Source organism: Rhinolophus hipposideros, assembly GCF_964194185.1.
Source record: "Rhinolophus hipposideros genome assembly, chromosome: 4".
Classification (NCBI taxonomy): Eukaryota; Metazoa; Chordata; class Mammalia; order Chiroptera; family Rhinolophidae; genus Rhinolophus; species Rhinolophus hipposideros.
The window spans coordinates 53,750,468-53,768,196 of NC_138050.1; the positions used below are offsets into that span (position 1 = coordinate 53,750,468).

A 17,729-nucleotide genomic window follows, 5' to 3' on the forward strand; every position below is an offset into this window, starting at 1 on the left:
CCAGTTTCATTGGAATGTTATATACAGTTGTTATTTAAGGTTGTTTAAATGACACCACCAATAAAACAATAGTAATCGTGTACCCACCACTCTGTTTCATCAATTCTGAGATGCTCGTTTATTCATGTTTTAACAGCTCTGAAATTGTGGTAGATCTAACAATTGGTGATGTGTCATTGTGCAGTCAGTGCTGTTCTTTATTTCCTAGTGTGGGTTTTACAACTGAAATACTCTGATGAAATACAGTCTAGGTCAGGCTCAGTGTGAGGCTCTGGGCCTGCCCCCACAGTGTTCACGAGGTACTGGGAGACATACATGTAAAGGACTGTAGGAAACATGGGATAAGTGTTGCAATAGAGGCACATAGTCAGCGTTGTACGGGAGCCCAGGTAGGGAGCAGGCAGCCCTCACCTGGGGAGTAGACCAGAGATGGTGATGTTGAGTGCGGCCTACCTCTTGAGTCTCTCAGTATTTGTATTTGTGCATTTTGGATGAACCTTCTGGGGCACAGGTTTAAGATTTGGGCCTCATCTCTTTGGTCATCAAAACCCAGAATGTGAAGCGAACTATGAACATGGATTGATTTAATATATTAGGAGATTATGAGAATGCATGCTGAAAATTGCCTAAAATGTGAGTTAGGGAAAGAAACAGGTCCATAATCTCTGGACTGTTGTCAATTGTCACTATTTCCAAAATATGAAATTCAGAACAGCTTACTGTCTTGGAGGGACTTAGTCAGGTTTCACTTTACAAAATAAATATCACCAGATGAGATTGTTTTGCAGAAGAGCTCCATGACAATGGAGCTAAGACTTGAGTATATTGTTAAACAAAATGGGCTTCACGTGATCACAATACTATTAATAGTATGGTTTTATTTTAGGAAACTATCGTCACCTGAAGCAGAATTTAGCTGTATACAAGTATTTTATCTCAGAGTTAGTATGGAGCCTCTAGAGAAACTCCTTAACAAAGTTATTTCTACCATGTTTCCCTGAAAATAAGACTGGGTCTTATATTAATTTTTGCTCCAAAAAATGCATTAGGGCTTATGTTCAGGGGATGTCATCCTGAAAAATCATGCTAGGGCTTACTTTCTGGTTAGGTCTTATTTTCGGGGAACACGGTATCATACCCCCTTACATTCTATCCATAATACCTCTGTCTATTTTGGTTTAAAATTTGGGTTCTTTGAAGGAAATTGAAAGTATATGTCGGTACCATCATTTGTTTATCTTTTAATGTGTTGGCAGTTTCACTTAATGGAAGTTGAAAGGGGGTTCTAATTTCAACCTCATCCTCACATGTTATATTAAGCCTCCTAATTCAGTTTTCACATCTGTAAAATGGGGATGGCAGTACTTGTCACATTAAATAAGATGACAGCGAATTGTTTGTCGCACCTGGTGGGCATTTGACCACATTAGTTCCCAAATTAACTTCTTCATTTATTTCTTCATGGCACAAAGGTTTTTTTGCATGCCTGTGTGTGCAAAAAAGAGAGGGACAAAGCATGGACTCCTCCCTCCTGAGCCGTCTCCCATGGTCTCAGGTCTGAACCTTCTAAATCAGAAGTGTGACATTTTCATTGCCTTGCAAATATGGGTTGTGTCTCCTGTTAACATAATCCCTTGGAGAGTCCAGTTCAAAGAGAGTAAGTGACAGCCTTCACTTTCTGGACTGTACAATGCTTTGATATGTTCTACTCTGGAATTGCTATTTTGTCTGTTAGGGCAAGAGAGATGGACCATATGATAAGTACATGATAGCTCCATTAGGACAAATCTAGATGTCACATACTTTAAGACTGTGTTCAGTATAACAGGCTAGGACTTTTTTCATAAATAGGTGAAGATGACAAAATCACTTCAGTTCAAATACTGACCTCAATTTGAAAGTGTTCTTCTATTTAAAGACTTTTTTCTCTTACTTCCAGGGTGGTTGTGCTGGCTCTGGCTGTGGGAAATGTGACTGCCATGGAGTGAAGGGACAAAAGGTGAGTAGACAAAACTTAAATACCAGCAAATCTTTCTGAATTACCATCAGTGTGATTAGAAACTCTATTAAAACCAACCAGATAATCAGCAATTCACGTTAAAAGCCTTATTACTATTTTAATAATTTCCCGGAGCAATACAAATGAAACAAAACTAGGCTTAACATTATTTCTGATGAATCTGAACAGCTATTCCCCAAAGATTGTAATAATTAGTGGCAATTAATGTAGGAAAGGGATTTGGTTTATTTTTCTTTTTTGACTGTAGAAGGAACAAATGTATTGGAAGAAAATCGGTTGAGTGAATAGTATTCTTTGAAATTGATGTATAAGAACTAAACAGCCTTTTTCTGAAAAAAAGAAGAAATTCCTGTTGAACTTAAGGGCCTTCTATTCAAATTAGTATTTTAAAACAAGTTTTAATTTATAACATACTTGTCCAGATTTATTTACAAAAACAGTGAATATTCATTGTTTCCAAAATGTAAAATTATTTTTTTCTGAGCCAGCACTCCCCCTCGCTCTCATTTAAGAATCGTGGATCTGGATAATGATCATTTTCTCTGGAAGGCAAGTCGTCTCTGTGCCATTTCAGCTGTTTTGAGAGAGAGTGCCTGTCTGGTTTTTACCTGGGGACAGCGCAGCATCGTGAAACTGTCTAGGAGTCACCGTGGAGACAAGGAGTGGCAGGGAGAAAACATAGCCACTAAATGAGTCAGTTTCCGGTGTAGAATCACACGGGAGGTTGGGGCCGTGTGGAAGGGAGTGAGCCTCTGTGGACCACTGCCTGATTTCGGGGCCTGAAGGTGTCAGCCAGGCCAGCTCTCACTCATGGCCTGCCGAAGGTTTATGGCGTCCCAGACTCACACTTTTGAATTTCAGTGAATTCTACTTTATAGGAAATGGTTTCATTTCTTTTTCGCTACATGCTGAAGTACTAACATTGTTCTTTTAAAAAATATTACCTGGATAGTTTTTGAGTAAATGAAGTATGTGAAAACATTTTTGTATCTTTCATTATCTACTTTATCAACTATAATTCATCTTCATGTGTTGTTCATTCTCTTATTTGGGGAGTTCTTCTAGCCAGTTCCAGTGTGCATTCTCGAGAGTTATTTTAAAGTAGAGGCAAGTATGTTCATACCACAAAGATTCTTTCTTTCTTTTTTTGGGTCTAACTTGAATTATACATATAAGCACACTGCACTAACAAAGAACCCTTAAAATTATAAAAAGTAGAACTTTCAGATGTCAACGAATAGGAAATGAAGGCCTATATCAATATTACGATGTTTTTCTTGTAACTTAAAGCATCGGGATTTGGAGAGAGGCAGGCCAAGCTAGCATTTCTCACTCCTAAAAACAACAGGGTCCATCCCGATGGCTTTCTTGATTTCTACTCCCATCCAGCAGCTGCAGACCCTGGTGGTACTCCCCCATGGCTCTGGTGGTTTTCAGACTGCCTGTTCGGTACATATATTTTCTAGCCTGATTTATTTTAATTTTTACCCAAAACCCACCCATTAATATATAACAGGGTACATATATCCAGGTATAGCTTTCCAAATATTTTCCGCTGACTTTTTCATGACTTGATGACAGCTAATCAGGGACTTGGCCCACTTCAGTTCAGAGTTGCTTAAACATCTTTAGTATATGTGCTGCCGAAGCGAGCACAGTTAAACATCTTTAGAGAAGGCAGGGTCACATCTGAGTCACAGGCAGCACGTAGCACCCAACCCAACAAGGAAAAGGTCTTTAAGCATTTCTTTTCAAAATTGAGCATTGGTAAAACCCCTTGCTGTGGCCGATACACTCATCTGGTCCAGGTAGGGGTTTATCATGACACGGAAACACGCTGTAGCGCCTGCTTCCACTTGGGCTTGGGAAAGTCAAGGGTAGGAGAGTGTTGAGAGAGAAGACATGCCATTAGATGGTGATACTTCTTGTGATGAGGGCTCAGGTCAGCCTGCTACTCTGTCCAACCTAAGCCTGATTTGGAAAGTCCCAGAGTTCCTGTTAGGACAAGTGGAAGGTATAAAGTTCTGCACTTCCCAGCAAGTGAAGGAGACGTCCAGGATCCAGGGCTTCCATGATCTTTCCTGGCCTGACCTTGTTCCCTCAACACTCAGTCTCCTCCACTGGCAATTTTTAAAAATTGTTTACACTATTATTAAATAAAAAGTATTTAAAATAACTTACTGGCATGCTATAGGTGAAATCATTCAAAGACTAATTATTGAGTGGATTCAGAAGGCCCCTTGAAATCTAGAGGAATACCTGAATGATTTAGTATTGTATCCTTTTAACTAAAATCAGTCTTTTCTCCTCTGGAGCATAAAGATTTAAATCCCATGAGGAAAGAAGTAGTCCTTCCTTCCACAGAAAGAGGAAATTTTAAACTTCCACTTATTGTCTTGGAAGCGATACTAAAATAATTAGTTTAATGATGTGATACACCTAGAGCTTGACAGAGCTGGGATTTCAGATCTGGTTCCATTTCTCTCTTCCCAAGGTCATATAACAAAGAATTTTTCTTGGCTGGCACATCACTAAGAGAAGTTGGTCTTCTGCAACTGCCATCACCTATCACCCATTCTCAAAGCAAATCCTAGACATGCTAATTGGGTATAAATGCAAAGTGAAGAAAGGGTTTAGAATCACAATTTAAATCTAGTTGTTCAAATTGCAGGCCACCTTTTCAGCTACTAATAAATGTCTTCAATTCTGATAGGAGTTATTTTGCTGTTCTCAAATGTCTGAAAATTAAATGAATTTTGACTTGTATTAAAAAGGATAATAAGAGCGACAGAACCCAGAGAGTTAGTTACCTAACTAGGACAGGGTGTCACCGCCTTAGAAATTTGGAAATCATTGTTTCCGAGACATGTCTTTCCACATCTTCATGAGGAACATTTTGACATGTTGCCTGTTTAGAATCCACCAGTAGAAACTGGAATATCTCCATTGTAAATTGCCAAATCTCTTTTGGCTAAGGCCTGCTTTCCATGGAGATGTGATTAATTATGGAATGTCTTATATTCTCCAGATATCTAAGTAAATGTTAATGCAGCAGATCCTTGGTCATTTTATAATCTCCTAGTTATCAATATAATCCTGGCCATCTTATTCTGAGTTCAACAGTTAAACTCATGAGTCTTTCACTGGATTTCAGTGTCTTTGCTGAGTTGTTTATTTTCCCAGTTGCCTGGCTGGTCGCTCATATCTTCAGATGTTTTCTCTTAGGTAATTAATTTGGGTTTGTACACAATGGCTTTGTGTTCTTCCTGAGGCCTGAGCAGTGTGGGAATGTTATCTACTTAAACTGATTAAGGTTTTGAATGCCTGCCTACTCAGAAGTAGCCAAAAGTTAAGCTCTTCTTTTGCTTGAATACCTGATTTTCTCAATTGTTTGAGATGATAGGAAAGGCCACACATTCCCAGAAGTTACTCCTGCTGTATGCTAGGCAATTAACCATTTAGATTTTGCTAAAATAGAGTTCGCACAAGAAGTCTTTCAAATATTTTAACCAGGGAAGCCCACACTTGTGTAAAACTATCAGTATATTCTATGACCCTGCAGTCTCCAAAAAAAGGAACTTCAGGTTAAACTAGAGAGGTAAGACACATGCACATGAAATAAATAACAAGTTAAGAATGAATTATCAAGTTCTAGGAGAAACAGTGGAGAAAAAAATGTTACGTGTGTTCTGAGAAGGGAGTGATCCCTGTGACCTAAAACCATAAATAACAGGACAGCTTCCTAGATGACAAGGATCCAGGCAAATTTTGTGTTCACCCATTCACTGGAGTTGCTTCAATATAGAATAGGGTCATCTGTCACACATGTGCTGAATTTAACTACACTAATCAGAGAAAACAGCTCTGGCCAGATGATGCATGCTATCAGAGAAAAAGGTTTGACAATTCCAAATGTAGTGACTCTTGAAAGGGACGTTCCCAAGCCAGAGTCTCAGAAGTAATGAGAGTCTTAATTAACCAGAATTACAGTAATTCTAGTGAATAGTGGGAACTGCGTGGGTATCTCATAACTTTCAGAATTCTTTAACCTGCTGATGACCAGATCCTTGCCAACAATGTGAAGAAGCAGCCCATTATCCTTTTATTATGGATTAGATGGTTTATAAATCGCAGCCGCTCTCCACATACTGGGTCAGCACAGCAGTAATATAGTGATCAGACAGTATAGTCCCAGAATGCATTCAAGGCTCAATGCATTCGAGTGTTTTGAAAATGGAATTTCTGTCTTTTTGCCTACAATCTGGACCATACTTGATTTGGAAGGGTGGGAGAAATCTGGCCAGTCTGGAAGTCATTCTGTTTCTGGCCCTAGAAATCTAGGAAGAAGTTAATGTTGTTTTAGCACTAGATTTGTGTGGGATACTCTCTTCTCTTATTGTGGGAAATGGTTTGTAGCTTTACAGCCATTTAGCTTCTATATATATATTGAGACAGTCAATAGATATTCCACATCAGACCTCCCTATAAACCTATCTGTCTGCATCTTAATATTGAATCATAGCCTTTGCTCATACCCAGTAGATCTTGGCCAGGACAGAAAAATCCTGGCTTTGGAGCATCAGAGCAAGAAAAAGAACAGTGCTGATGTAAGCCCCTCACAAGCAGAAAGGGGGTTTTTATGCTCACAAGTATTATACTCATTTTACAGTTGAAGAAACCAACTAGCCCAGGGTTTCTCAGCTTTGGCTTTGTTACACTTTGGGTGGAATAATTTTTGTTGTTGTGGGGTGTCCTGTGCACTATGGGATGTTTAGCAGTATCCCTGGCCTCTACCTGCCAGTTGCCAGCCGCACCCTCCCTCCTCCAGTTGTGCAATCCAAATGTCTCCAGATGTGACCAAAGTCTCCTGGGGACTGCGGAGAATAGGGAGCAAAACTGACCTGGGTTGAGAGCCACTGAACTAGCTCAATCTCTTATAGTGAATTAGAGGCCAGTAATAGGATTCAAGCGCTATCAGAGCACTAATCAGTTTCCATTCTTCAAGATAAGAAGATGCTGTTCTGAGAGAACCCAACACGATGACCTTGTGGTTCAGAATATCCTAGAGTCTGGAGCAAACTTCCGTTGTTCTAAAATGGAATCCATGGTATTACCACCTTCCAAGGAAAGTACACCTTTTGAAGCCTTCGTCTAAATGGGTAGTGATGGAAGGGATTGCTGGAGAACCACAAAGAAGTGAGCCTGTGCCTTTTGCGGCTGTGGGCAGATTTCCCAGTTCCTGTTCTAGCGGAGCCATAACCACAGGGAACCAACTTGTCTGTGACATGGAGCAGGCCAGAGGTCATCTGCCGGAGTCTGAGCCCCACCCCCCACGTGAGGCAGGTTAGGGGAAGCCCAGACCAGAATAATCAGCATTCATTTCATCAAATTCAGGAAATGTTTATTCTCTACAGTATTCAGAATAAAATCTGGAGGGAAGGGCATACTGAAGTGAAGATTTGTTAGTCCTGTGTCAGGAGATGCGAGACAAAGTACATAGTGAGGATTGGGCCTCCCCACCCCCTTCCTTCGGAAATCCTGGCATATACTCTATCCTGTAGGAAATTCCTCACTCTGGTTAAAAGGGAGTAACCTTTGTTACTTAATGGGCATGTCTCCTTGATTTCCCAGGAGGCGAACATGGCTGTATATCTTTATCCATTCTGGACATAGTTAAAGACTGGAGTCACCAACAAGGGTAGCGTGCTTTGTGTGTTATACTTTATAAAACAACTAGTTATTCTCTTTTAGTCCTAATTATAATTTGGGTCCTCAAGGATTGTTAAAGAAAAAGATTATGTTTTATTATTATTTTTTATCAGAATCTTGAAATTTTCTTTCCCATAAATTATATTAGAGTAAGCATTGTCCTAAATGTGAAAGCTGTCCTATTGCTTCCTAGGTATTTAATTTTTTTTCTCAGGTAAACGAAAGTAGATATTTTTGTGTAGACTCTGAAACTTTGGATAAATTAACTGAATTGAACTAATAATGAATTATTAATAATAACAATAATTTATTTATTAAGCACTTACTCTGTGAGAGACACTGTACCACCTTTGAATTAGTGAGGATTTCATAATCTGGGATATTTTAAAAGAAATTCCATTTTCTTACTTCCACTATGTGAAATATATAAAGTCAAAGTGCAGTAGAAAGTGCTACTAAATATAAAATATTATGGGGCTTATTTAATAAAATTAAGATTTGTTTAGTTAGTGAAGCAAGTGTATTTGAAATTACTTCTTACATTTTTGAGATTGATTGGATATCTTTATTTTTATAAGTGTTTTTAGCATTCATGAAAGGCAGTAAGTGTCTAGTTCAGCTTTTCCTAAAATATGATTCTCAGACCACCTTGAGGAGCCTTTGAGCCTCAGGTTTCCCAGCATTGCTACAAGGATCAAGGGAAACGTATTTTACATAAAAGCACTTAGGAGATTTAAAATGTCGTACATGTGTATCTGTCACTTTAGCAGTAGTTGAATTTAAAAGCTGCGATGAAGGTGAGGAAAGAGTTTGCTTGCTGGTCCAGTTCTGGATGGATTCCGGGACATAAATACATAGGCACAGACCATCGAGCTGAGACTTTACAATTCACAAATGAAGACTGGAAGACCAGAGAAATGGACTTGTTTCACTTGTGACAGAAGCTCTCCCAGAACGTCGATTAAAGAGATGTTAAGATGTTTTTAGAATCACAGCACCATCGTTAGGAAGTGTGTTTGTAGCTTTTGGATGCTTCTGGTGGAGGAAAAATGAGATGTACTCACTTGGGAGGTCTGTCTGGAAATATCATCCAATTTCTAGTCAACGTTGTGATTTTATCTTTCAGTTCCAGAATAATTATCCCTTAAAATATAAGGGAAACCTATGCTCCTGTATTCACTTCCCTAATGTTCCAAATACCTCTGTAGGCTTTTGTTGTTCACTACTTTTCCTGACATCCATATAGTTACAAATGTTGTCCAAATTCCTTTCCTCCTTCGGCCAACTTTTCTTGTTCTAGATGTTTAAAGAGGAACTTCTGAAAAAGTCACTTAATTTTTGTCTTATAATGGATTTAACTCTCCAGAGTGCCTACCTTGATCACTTAGGGGGCCACTGGTGTTCACTAAAGGACCCTATGGCCTGTTAGCTGGTTATTTGGGTGCATACACACTCTTTTCCTTTTCCATGTTTTTTCTGGTGTCTTGCAATGCCAAGATTTTTTCCAGATGTCTCCTATTTCCTATTTCCACATATTGCACATGAATCACCATCTGGCAGAGTCATCGTGAGAATAATATGGGTTCCCACATTCACCTACTTTTGTCTTTTTGGTAGTTCTTTGAAAACAAAAAATAAAAAAAAAATATGCTTGAATCCAAGGTAAAATATCAACAGCATACCATCGGGAAGCCACTAAAAACAGATTTATGCTACTTGAGTTTATCTTACTGTGTACACAAGGCCCACCTCTGGATGGCACTGAAATGTACACTGTCCCATACCGCAGGAGAGACAGTGAGCTATACGTCCCCCAGTTTCCAACTCGCCTTCTTATTTCTCTCCATTGCATAAAATCTGCCCCTTTGCCAATACTTCTGAGACCTGTGAAACCTATGATAGATTATAATTTAAAAATCTACATTTTTTTTTTTTTTGATTTGCAACTGTATTTGGAACGCACCTCCTCAGGAGCAGCTCTAAAAATAGCAAGTTGATTTTGTTTCCATGTTTAGGAGGGGTAGAAAATGAAATGTCTTGAGTGGAATATCGTGTCCTGTGAGTTTTCAAGCCCAGAACACCTCATGTGAGTGCGCAATGTCGTCCTGTCTTGACTATTAATGGAAAAAATGACTTTTTCTAAATATGATCCTGACAAAACATTGGCTGGCAGGCATATAGCTTTTCTTTGGAAGGAGCAAAATCAGACTGTATGTTTTAATACAAGATTGAAGACATGACATAAAACAAACCCTGATAAATGAAAACTGGGCAGCTGGATTTTCTTCCTGTTTGTTGGTAGAATATCACGAGCATCCAAAATATGTTTCCAGACAGCACGTAATAATGCACGACAATTATGTAGTGTGGGCGTGGAGAACTGCACCCACAAAAATGGTATGAACAGAACCCTCATGCTTGTGAAGTGGTTCAGTACAGTGTGTGATTAAACAAAGGAAGACTTAGTCAGAGGTAAGGAGCAAACCAGATGGTTGTGGGCGAGTGGGGCTCCTTTGTCTCCTTTTCCCTTTGGCAAATCCATCAGAAATGTTAAAGGTATACCCAAGTACCATATCCACGTGGCTTAGCCTGCCGCCATTGGTTAACCACATAGTTGTATAAAAGCATAATGCTTATCTGGCCCCAAATTCAATTGACTCTGGATTTCTTCACATGAGAATCCAACATACGGAGCTAATAATGATTCCAGGCTAATCTCTAAAACGCTGTCAGGATCTCATTCCTGGTGTAAGGCCTTCAATAGGATGAGGTTGTACTCATCTGCCTACTGACAGACCAACCTACAAAGGGAAGAAAGATGCTTTTGGCAAGGAGTGACCGATATGAGTCTCTTATACATGCCTTGTTAGACCCTGAGGTTTTAACTGGCTAAATGCTTGATTTTGAAATGGGTTCTCCCTAGAAGGTTGGTAAAGGAATTAAATCTATCTGTTCTAGATCCAGTGAGCTATTTATGTCTACCACTTACCTTCACTTTGTAGGTCTTAGTGAGCTCTGCTCTGTGGTGGCAGTGTGCCTATGGATTTAGGCAGTTGTTAGTGAGATAGGTGTGACACCTGTCCGCGGGGATTTTACAGTCCCCTGGCAGAGGAAGACATTAAATGAGAGGAACAGCACCAGTAATCCCCCACATTGAACACTCTGCTATGATGCGCTATGAGGCAGAGAGAGAAGGCAGTGAGCCCCGGTAGGGACCAGAGTGGAGCTGGGATCTCGAGTCAGGGAAAGGTAAGCTGAACTTTGCACGAGGCGGCACCTACAATGCAGGCAGCGTGCTCAGGGCACAAGAGTTAGGTCCCCCAATTTTGTTTCACTAATTTTTATCATGTTTACCCTGATTTGGGGTGGACGATCGGACACTGGGAAATTGCCATGGACAGTTGTGCCTCGTTACCCCAAACTGATGTCACTTCCACATATGAGAGATCCCAAATCATTGAAGGGCATATTTTCGTGAAAGTGGTTTGGCAAAAAGCATAATGCGTGTCTTTCTCTAAGCCCCTAGGAGTTAACTGTTTTCTTACGTTAGGCCCCTTCTCTCTGATCTGGGCAAGGTGGGAGGTACGTAGATGAGTCTTTTTCCCAGACCATCTGCTAACCCTGGAGGCCAGGCAATGATATATTTTATTTTACATCGGGACACAGCATCTTTTTTTCTGGTTCATGGCATTTTATAAACATTGCTGTAGGAACCCTCCCATGGTGGCTGATATGGGTGGTGAGTTTTCGGTTCTGCTTCTCCCAGTTGAGCAGCTGGGGCACCAGAGTTTTGGTGTCTCAACCGAAACACAGGCACTTAGTAAAGAGCACCGCCTCCCCATTGGACTCTAGACCCCTGGGAGCACCCGGGGAGGTGCTGACTGTCTTAGGAAGGTCTGGGGGTCAGGGGGGTGGTTTACATCCTGGCTTCCTGGGCACTGCATGCCCTCTGGATGTAGGACACACAGGTCTTTGCAAGAGATGGTGACCTGACAGCCAATTGAATGCCTTGCCTGCCAGCTCAGAGGTAATCTATGGCTGGGGGAAAACTTCCAGCATAAGTTAATAACGACATTCTAAAGTGTGATTGGGAGTCCTGAAGTAGAGCGATGGTTTTCTTTTTGATGGACATTAGATTGCTGGTCTCTACTGAGGAACTCAGTCCTCCCAGCCCCTGTGGGTCAAGGGCCCTGAGGATAGAAGCTGATGCCCAGATCTCAGAAAAGAATGGCACTGCTGCCTCAAAGGGGTGTCTGGCTTCTACAGGGGATTCTGAGAACACGACAGTACTCTTAGTGTTGTCCCTGGATGGGGGACATTTCACACACTTCGCAGCACGGGCCACACTGCACCCCTTTCCTCTTTCTTTGCTTTTTTAAAACTTCATCTCTTTATCCTCCTCCTGCTACAAATCCCTAATCCTTTCCCATTAGTTATCCGGCTTTCGTTCCTCTCTGCTCACGTGCACAGGTACACACGTATGTTTACTTTCCAATGCCTCATGGCACACCTGTTCTAACACCCATTCTTTGTATCTCATGTGTATACACGCACACAATACACACATACACACGTGCACACACACTTTTCCTAGACACCCCCACACCCTGCTCTCTGATAGGAGCACTCCCTGCTCCCTGGCTTTGAGCGTGGGTTTTTTTTCCTTTCTGTTTGGGTCAGCAGTTTTGGAGGTAGCTGCTGTGGATGTGATGCTCTGGGATGCAGGCAGAGAGCATGGGGGACCAAGGAGGAAGGGTGAAATCGCAGCCAGCAGCCACTTGAAAGTGAGAAGCACTCGTGGTCTTTTACGGAGGCAGCACTCTGGTGGGGGGACACCTAGAGCAGTGTGGACATCAGAGGGGGGCCCCGGGAGCCCAGGAGCTTGCATAAGGAAGAGGTTTTATCTTGTAGGACACACCCCACACACTTGTCCTCTAAGGTTGAAGATGTATGGCAGCTGTGTTTATTCGCGTCCTTGTGATTGGATGTGCACTTCTCAGTCTGAAAAAAGTCCAGGAGTTCTGATTTAAAGTTGAAAATCTCCATTAGGAAAGACTTGGACCCTAAGCTCTAAACACCCTTACAAATCTAAGTGCTCACTATCCTCTGATTCAGGTCTTCCTGTAAATGCCAGAAAGTACTTTACTGCTGTGCCATTACTGACCTTTCTAGAGTAAAATATTGTATGACCGAAAGGAACTTTGGTATGCAATAAATGTCAGAATGCTCCATTAATCTGAAGCGAAGGAAGGTCAGGCCCATAATGGGTTATTACTTTACAAGTAGACATTTCCTCAGTGTTGAATACTTTTTCAGTGATGTATGCTGAGAAAAAGAGGAACAGTGATTCAGCAGCATTTACCCAATGTCCCTTCTTCATTAGTTTTTCAAGCCTGCTTATGTGAAAATTAAACTTTCCTGAGTCCCAGTTGCCATCTGCTCTTTCTCTCCTTTTTCTATTTTGAAAAATCACATGATACCTGAGTTGAAGCAATTATGGCTGAGAACTTTTGTTATTCTTGCCTCCCTTTCTTTGTTTTTTTCCCATTTGATAATCTCTTCAGTTCTTCATAGTTTTGAAATTTTCTTTGGGGCTCGGAAGTCAGCACTAGTATTAAATAACTACTTAAATTGTGTCTGACTTTCTAAAACAGTTGCTCTGATGGTTGCCCCTAGCCTAATGGCAGTTGGTCAAGTGTCATTTCTTTAATCTTACTATTGGGTATGTACCCAGAACTGAATGGGAGGGAGCAATAGATTGTAATTATAAAAATATTATGGGGATAACCATTCATTTCTTTTCATATCTCACTTACTTGCCTCGATGAAGTTATATTCTTAACCCAAAGTGCCTACCTTTCAAATTTTTAAAAATAAAGTCCCCCAGTTTGAGGGGTGTTCATACTCTGGGGACACATTCCCTTTAAGATGCTTGGCCTCGTGGAGAGACATGAAGTGTAAGAAGCAGTAAAATAGGTGTCTACATGGTATGAATTTAAAACTGTAGTCTCCACATCAAGTCATGCTTCTAAGTAATCTACTCAGTGAGTATAGTTTAAAATATGATTTTTTAAAAAAGTAATTTACTTTACCCAGTGACAGATAAGAACCTAACATGTCATTTTCTATCCTGTCATATATTTTGTTCTTGACACAGACATCTCTCTCCTGAGGCGTTTCCTGTATTCAAGAACATAATTAAGTATAAGTTCTAGAAGAGTGTAGGTAATCTTATTTCAGAAGCAAATCATTTGTCATTTATTCAGCAATTATTACATTTGGCTATGATTGTTTATATCTATAAGGAGCAGTGTCTGTTTCTTATTTATGTCACGTCATGTTTTGCTGGCGTCCTATGCCCCTTACACAGGTGACTTAGATGGTTGTGCTCCAGAAGGCTTAGGTGGCTGGGTGTGGCTTTGAGCTTGGAGTATATTTAGGGAACTGGGAAGGGCAGGGTGAGCTCTGGCTTTAATCTCCCACAGAGTAAGACTCTGTGGCTCCTCACAAGCCCTGATATGGGGCTGGCTCTGTCATTACCATATTTGTTATGCCACACTTCTGGATGCAAATAATCAACTACAGTGTTTTTACATGAAATATCAAAGAGCTATTCGATGATTACTTTTCAACTATTTCCTCACAGAAGATGCTTATTCTGCCTGTGGAGAAGCACTGAGTTTGGAAACCTATTTATTCTTTCAAGGATGCCTGGTGGGCTCCTATTGGTTTGGAATTCCTATGGGAGCTCAGGAATTTTACAAAATTAGCAATTTTATATATGGGGCAGGAGAAAAGGGAAGGCCACTTCAAGGTACTTGACTGGTCAGCCTCCTCTTGACAAAGAGAAATTGCCTAGGTCATTGTGATGTCACGGACCCCAGAATACAGAGGGGGCGGGGTACATTGGCAGCAGGAGTGGCCTAACCTTTCTTTTAACGCAACCTGCATCTTCCCTTGCTCTCTCTAACACACACATGAGGTCCTCTCTCCTGTAATTGATTTAAAAAAATTTTATATTACAGTAAATGAGTAAATGTAGAGTTTAAACATGTCACACATTTTTAAACTCTACAATCTAATCTATTTTTTATGAGAATCTTATCTCCTGATTTTTCAAACTGTAAAGCAATTTGACTGTTTTTTTTCATGTTAGCTCCTAGCCAAAGAGCAGATTATTTTAGTCTATTGGCATTAAGTAATTAAGAGTAAAAAAGCAAGAAACTACCTTGTAAATTGAACCATTAAAATCTCTATAAAATAGGTATCGTAAAAATGGCATGAAGTAAGATCCCACTGATTTAATTTTTAAAATAATTTGGCCATGCCCAGGAGATATAAAATATATATTTCCACATTATCTTTTGAAAACAGGCTTGCCAGTTTTGTTAATAACATTGAGGTGAAGGGAATATACCTGCAGACAGAAGGTTACTTTTAAGTATTTAAGAAGCTATTTATTTTGTTAATTATGTACCATTATTTTGTATTGCTTGTGTAATTATGTGCTTTTCTTATATATTCAGTTTTAAAATCAAAATCTTGACTAAAAACACCCCTTCAATATCTTGCTTCATTTCTTTCCTTGAGTGTCTGTATAAGTTTTAAAATAATTAATGGTGTTTACTGAAAATAAGTTAAAATTCATTTATTAATTCAGATCAATCTGACCATGTCCTATGGAAATGAATGAGGTTAAGCTAATAGTGGGTTTTGTAAAACCTCCAGCTCTACTGGTACTGTGTTGTAGTCTGTGGATAAAATTGATTTGCCATGTTTTAACTTCTTGGAACTTTTCTTATCTTTTAGATTCTAAGCCTGATTAATGAAGTCTTGAAATTATTGTACCATGCTGGGGGAAAATGTTATTAGCTATTCCAAATAGCCAAGTAACTTGGTTGGAGGGAAAGGAAGTAACTTGGGAATATCAATCAGAAGAATGTGTGTATTTTCAGATGCTTATGGGCTAAAAAGAAGAGAAGGGTCCTGGAGCCTCATGCAAGTACTCCAGTTGGTGATGTGGTAAACTTAAAAAAACTCAGGCTGACAGGGAGAATAAATAGAATGTTCTGTGCTTGAAAAGCATGGATAACAGAAGTATTCATTAAGGGAAAAAAACCTCAAAAACCCTGTGTATAAGATAAAGGAGGAATTTCTTAAAACTGTTGGATTTTTTTAAATACCCAAGAAATTCTTATTTTCATATGTCAAATTTAGCCACATGAACAACAATGAGATAGTTCGTGGGTCATGACCAGTGGGTAGGGAAAAAAGATGACACTGCATTTTCATTCTCTTTTAAAATGTTCTGTGGCTTTATAGGAAATGCAGTTGACTTGGTGGACATAGAAATCTTGATAATAAATGCAAAATACATGTGTTTAAATAAACTAAAGTCAGGACAGTTTAGTTCGTAGTATTTGTTTAGTGTTTCATACATTGCAAAGTAACTCTGAGTACTGGATCAAATCTGACCGTTCAAAGAATCCTGTCAGGGAGGTGGGGCAGGTAGAGTCTTTCCATCTTACAGAATGCAAACCTGATTTTCAGAGTGTCTAAGTGATTGGTGCTGCAGCTGGGAGCAAAATCGTTGCGTTCCTAGGTCAAGGTTCTTTTCCCATCCTGTGGCATTATCAATGCAGTCAGTAAAATGAGAACATAGAAAGTAAGATGCCCAAAAGCTCTGCTCGCTAACCCAGAACAGAGATGCCTATTTTTGTAGTTATGTTTGAAAGTAGGATCCCTAAACGTGCACCCTCTTGGTGGATTTATATTGTTTCTTTGGACTCTATCATTTTGTATTTGCTGATTCACTCATGAAAATATTTAGTGGACACCTGCAATGTGCCGTCTGTGCTAGTGCTGGCGACCAGGGAATACCCGTTGGTAGGGCACCCATAAACCCAATTTTGGTAGATAACATATTTAACATATTTTTTTTAAGAAAAAATTCTTTCCTTAATTGGCAATTTCTCTCAAGTTTAAACCTGAAAAATGTCTTGTATGCTTTTTGTATTATTACTTATAATTATTATGGACAGTGTTTTTCCCCCTGCATTTTTCTGCACTTACTATTAGCACAGACAAAAAAAAAAAAGAAAATATCCATGGCCTAGATTGTGACACTTCCTGACTTTTATGTGTCCTAATTTTGCTCAGGATGCACGCACTTCCAGAACCCTGTCACACACCCACATACATTTTCAAGTTCCAGTTAATAACATCCTTAACAAAGATAACATGAAAACCCTCCAAAGGCTACTAGGTATTGTGTACTAATCGGGATTTCTCAAAATTGCTGATAGCGTAGGATACATCTCTTTAAATCTCAGGGTGTTGGTACCGAGATAGTGAAAGTAAGGCAAAGGGTGTTTTTGAGAAACAGATGTATTTTTCTTGTTCAAACTCAGAAAGTAGGTAATCTCTTTTTATTTTGTTGTCAAGTATTTATTTTCTTGCAATTTCTCTCCTTTCCCCAAAGCTTTAAGTCATGACATGGATTTTTGATAAATCTCATGGAATTTTTTTTTTTTTTTAAGAAAAGGCACTTGTGCTGGTGAGTAAAGGTGTAATTTTACATGCAGGTTCTCAGCAACTCTTAGGCATTATCATTCCCTTTTGGTGCCCGATTACAAGTTTGTAAGTACTCCTTGGTGAAGGGTGTCTTTCTAGCTGAGTGGTTTTGTTCAGCTCTGTGCCTTTAGACAAGGCGCCCCCTGCTGTGACAAAGCCAAGCAGCGACTGGATTTTGCCTCTTACTGAAGTGTGCAACATGTACAACCTTCCAGAGCAATGGTAAATAAGATTCTAGTACCTACAGTGTAACACCTTTTACGGGGTCTGACAGTTAAGTTCTCAAACTTATCCTAGAAAAAGTGCTACATACTTCATTGCTGAATATCACTACAGTCACCTTCGAAGAACTCCACTTGGGAAGATATGCACTGATACCAACACCTAGTCCACCCTTCAACGCAAATTTGGAACTCTTTTTCTGGAA

General features: G+C 39.8%; 1 protein-coding gene across 2 annotated transcripts in view; it reads left to right on the forward strand.

Annotated features, from left to right (window-relative positions):
• COL4A1 (collagen type IV alpha 1 chain) overlaps positions 1-17,729 on the forward strand; it is a 150,945-nt gene that overhangs the window by 64,158 nt on the left and 69,058 nt on the right. For both annotated transcript variants that reach the window (XR_013993232.1, XM_081046768.1), the window contains exon 2: positions 1,940-1,999. Coding sequence is in view for 1 of the 2 variants with exons in the window: in XM_081046768.1 (XP_080902894.1) it covers positions 1,940-1,999 (60 nt within the window). In the remaining variant the exon portion in view is untranslated. The remainder of the gene's footprint in view (positions 1-1,939; positions 2,000-17,729) is intronic.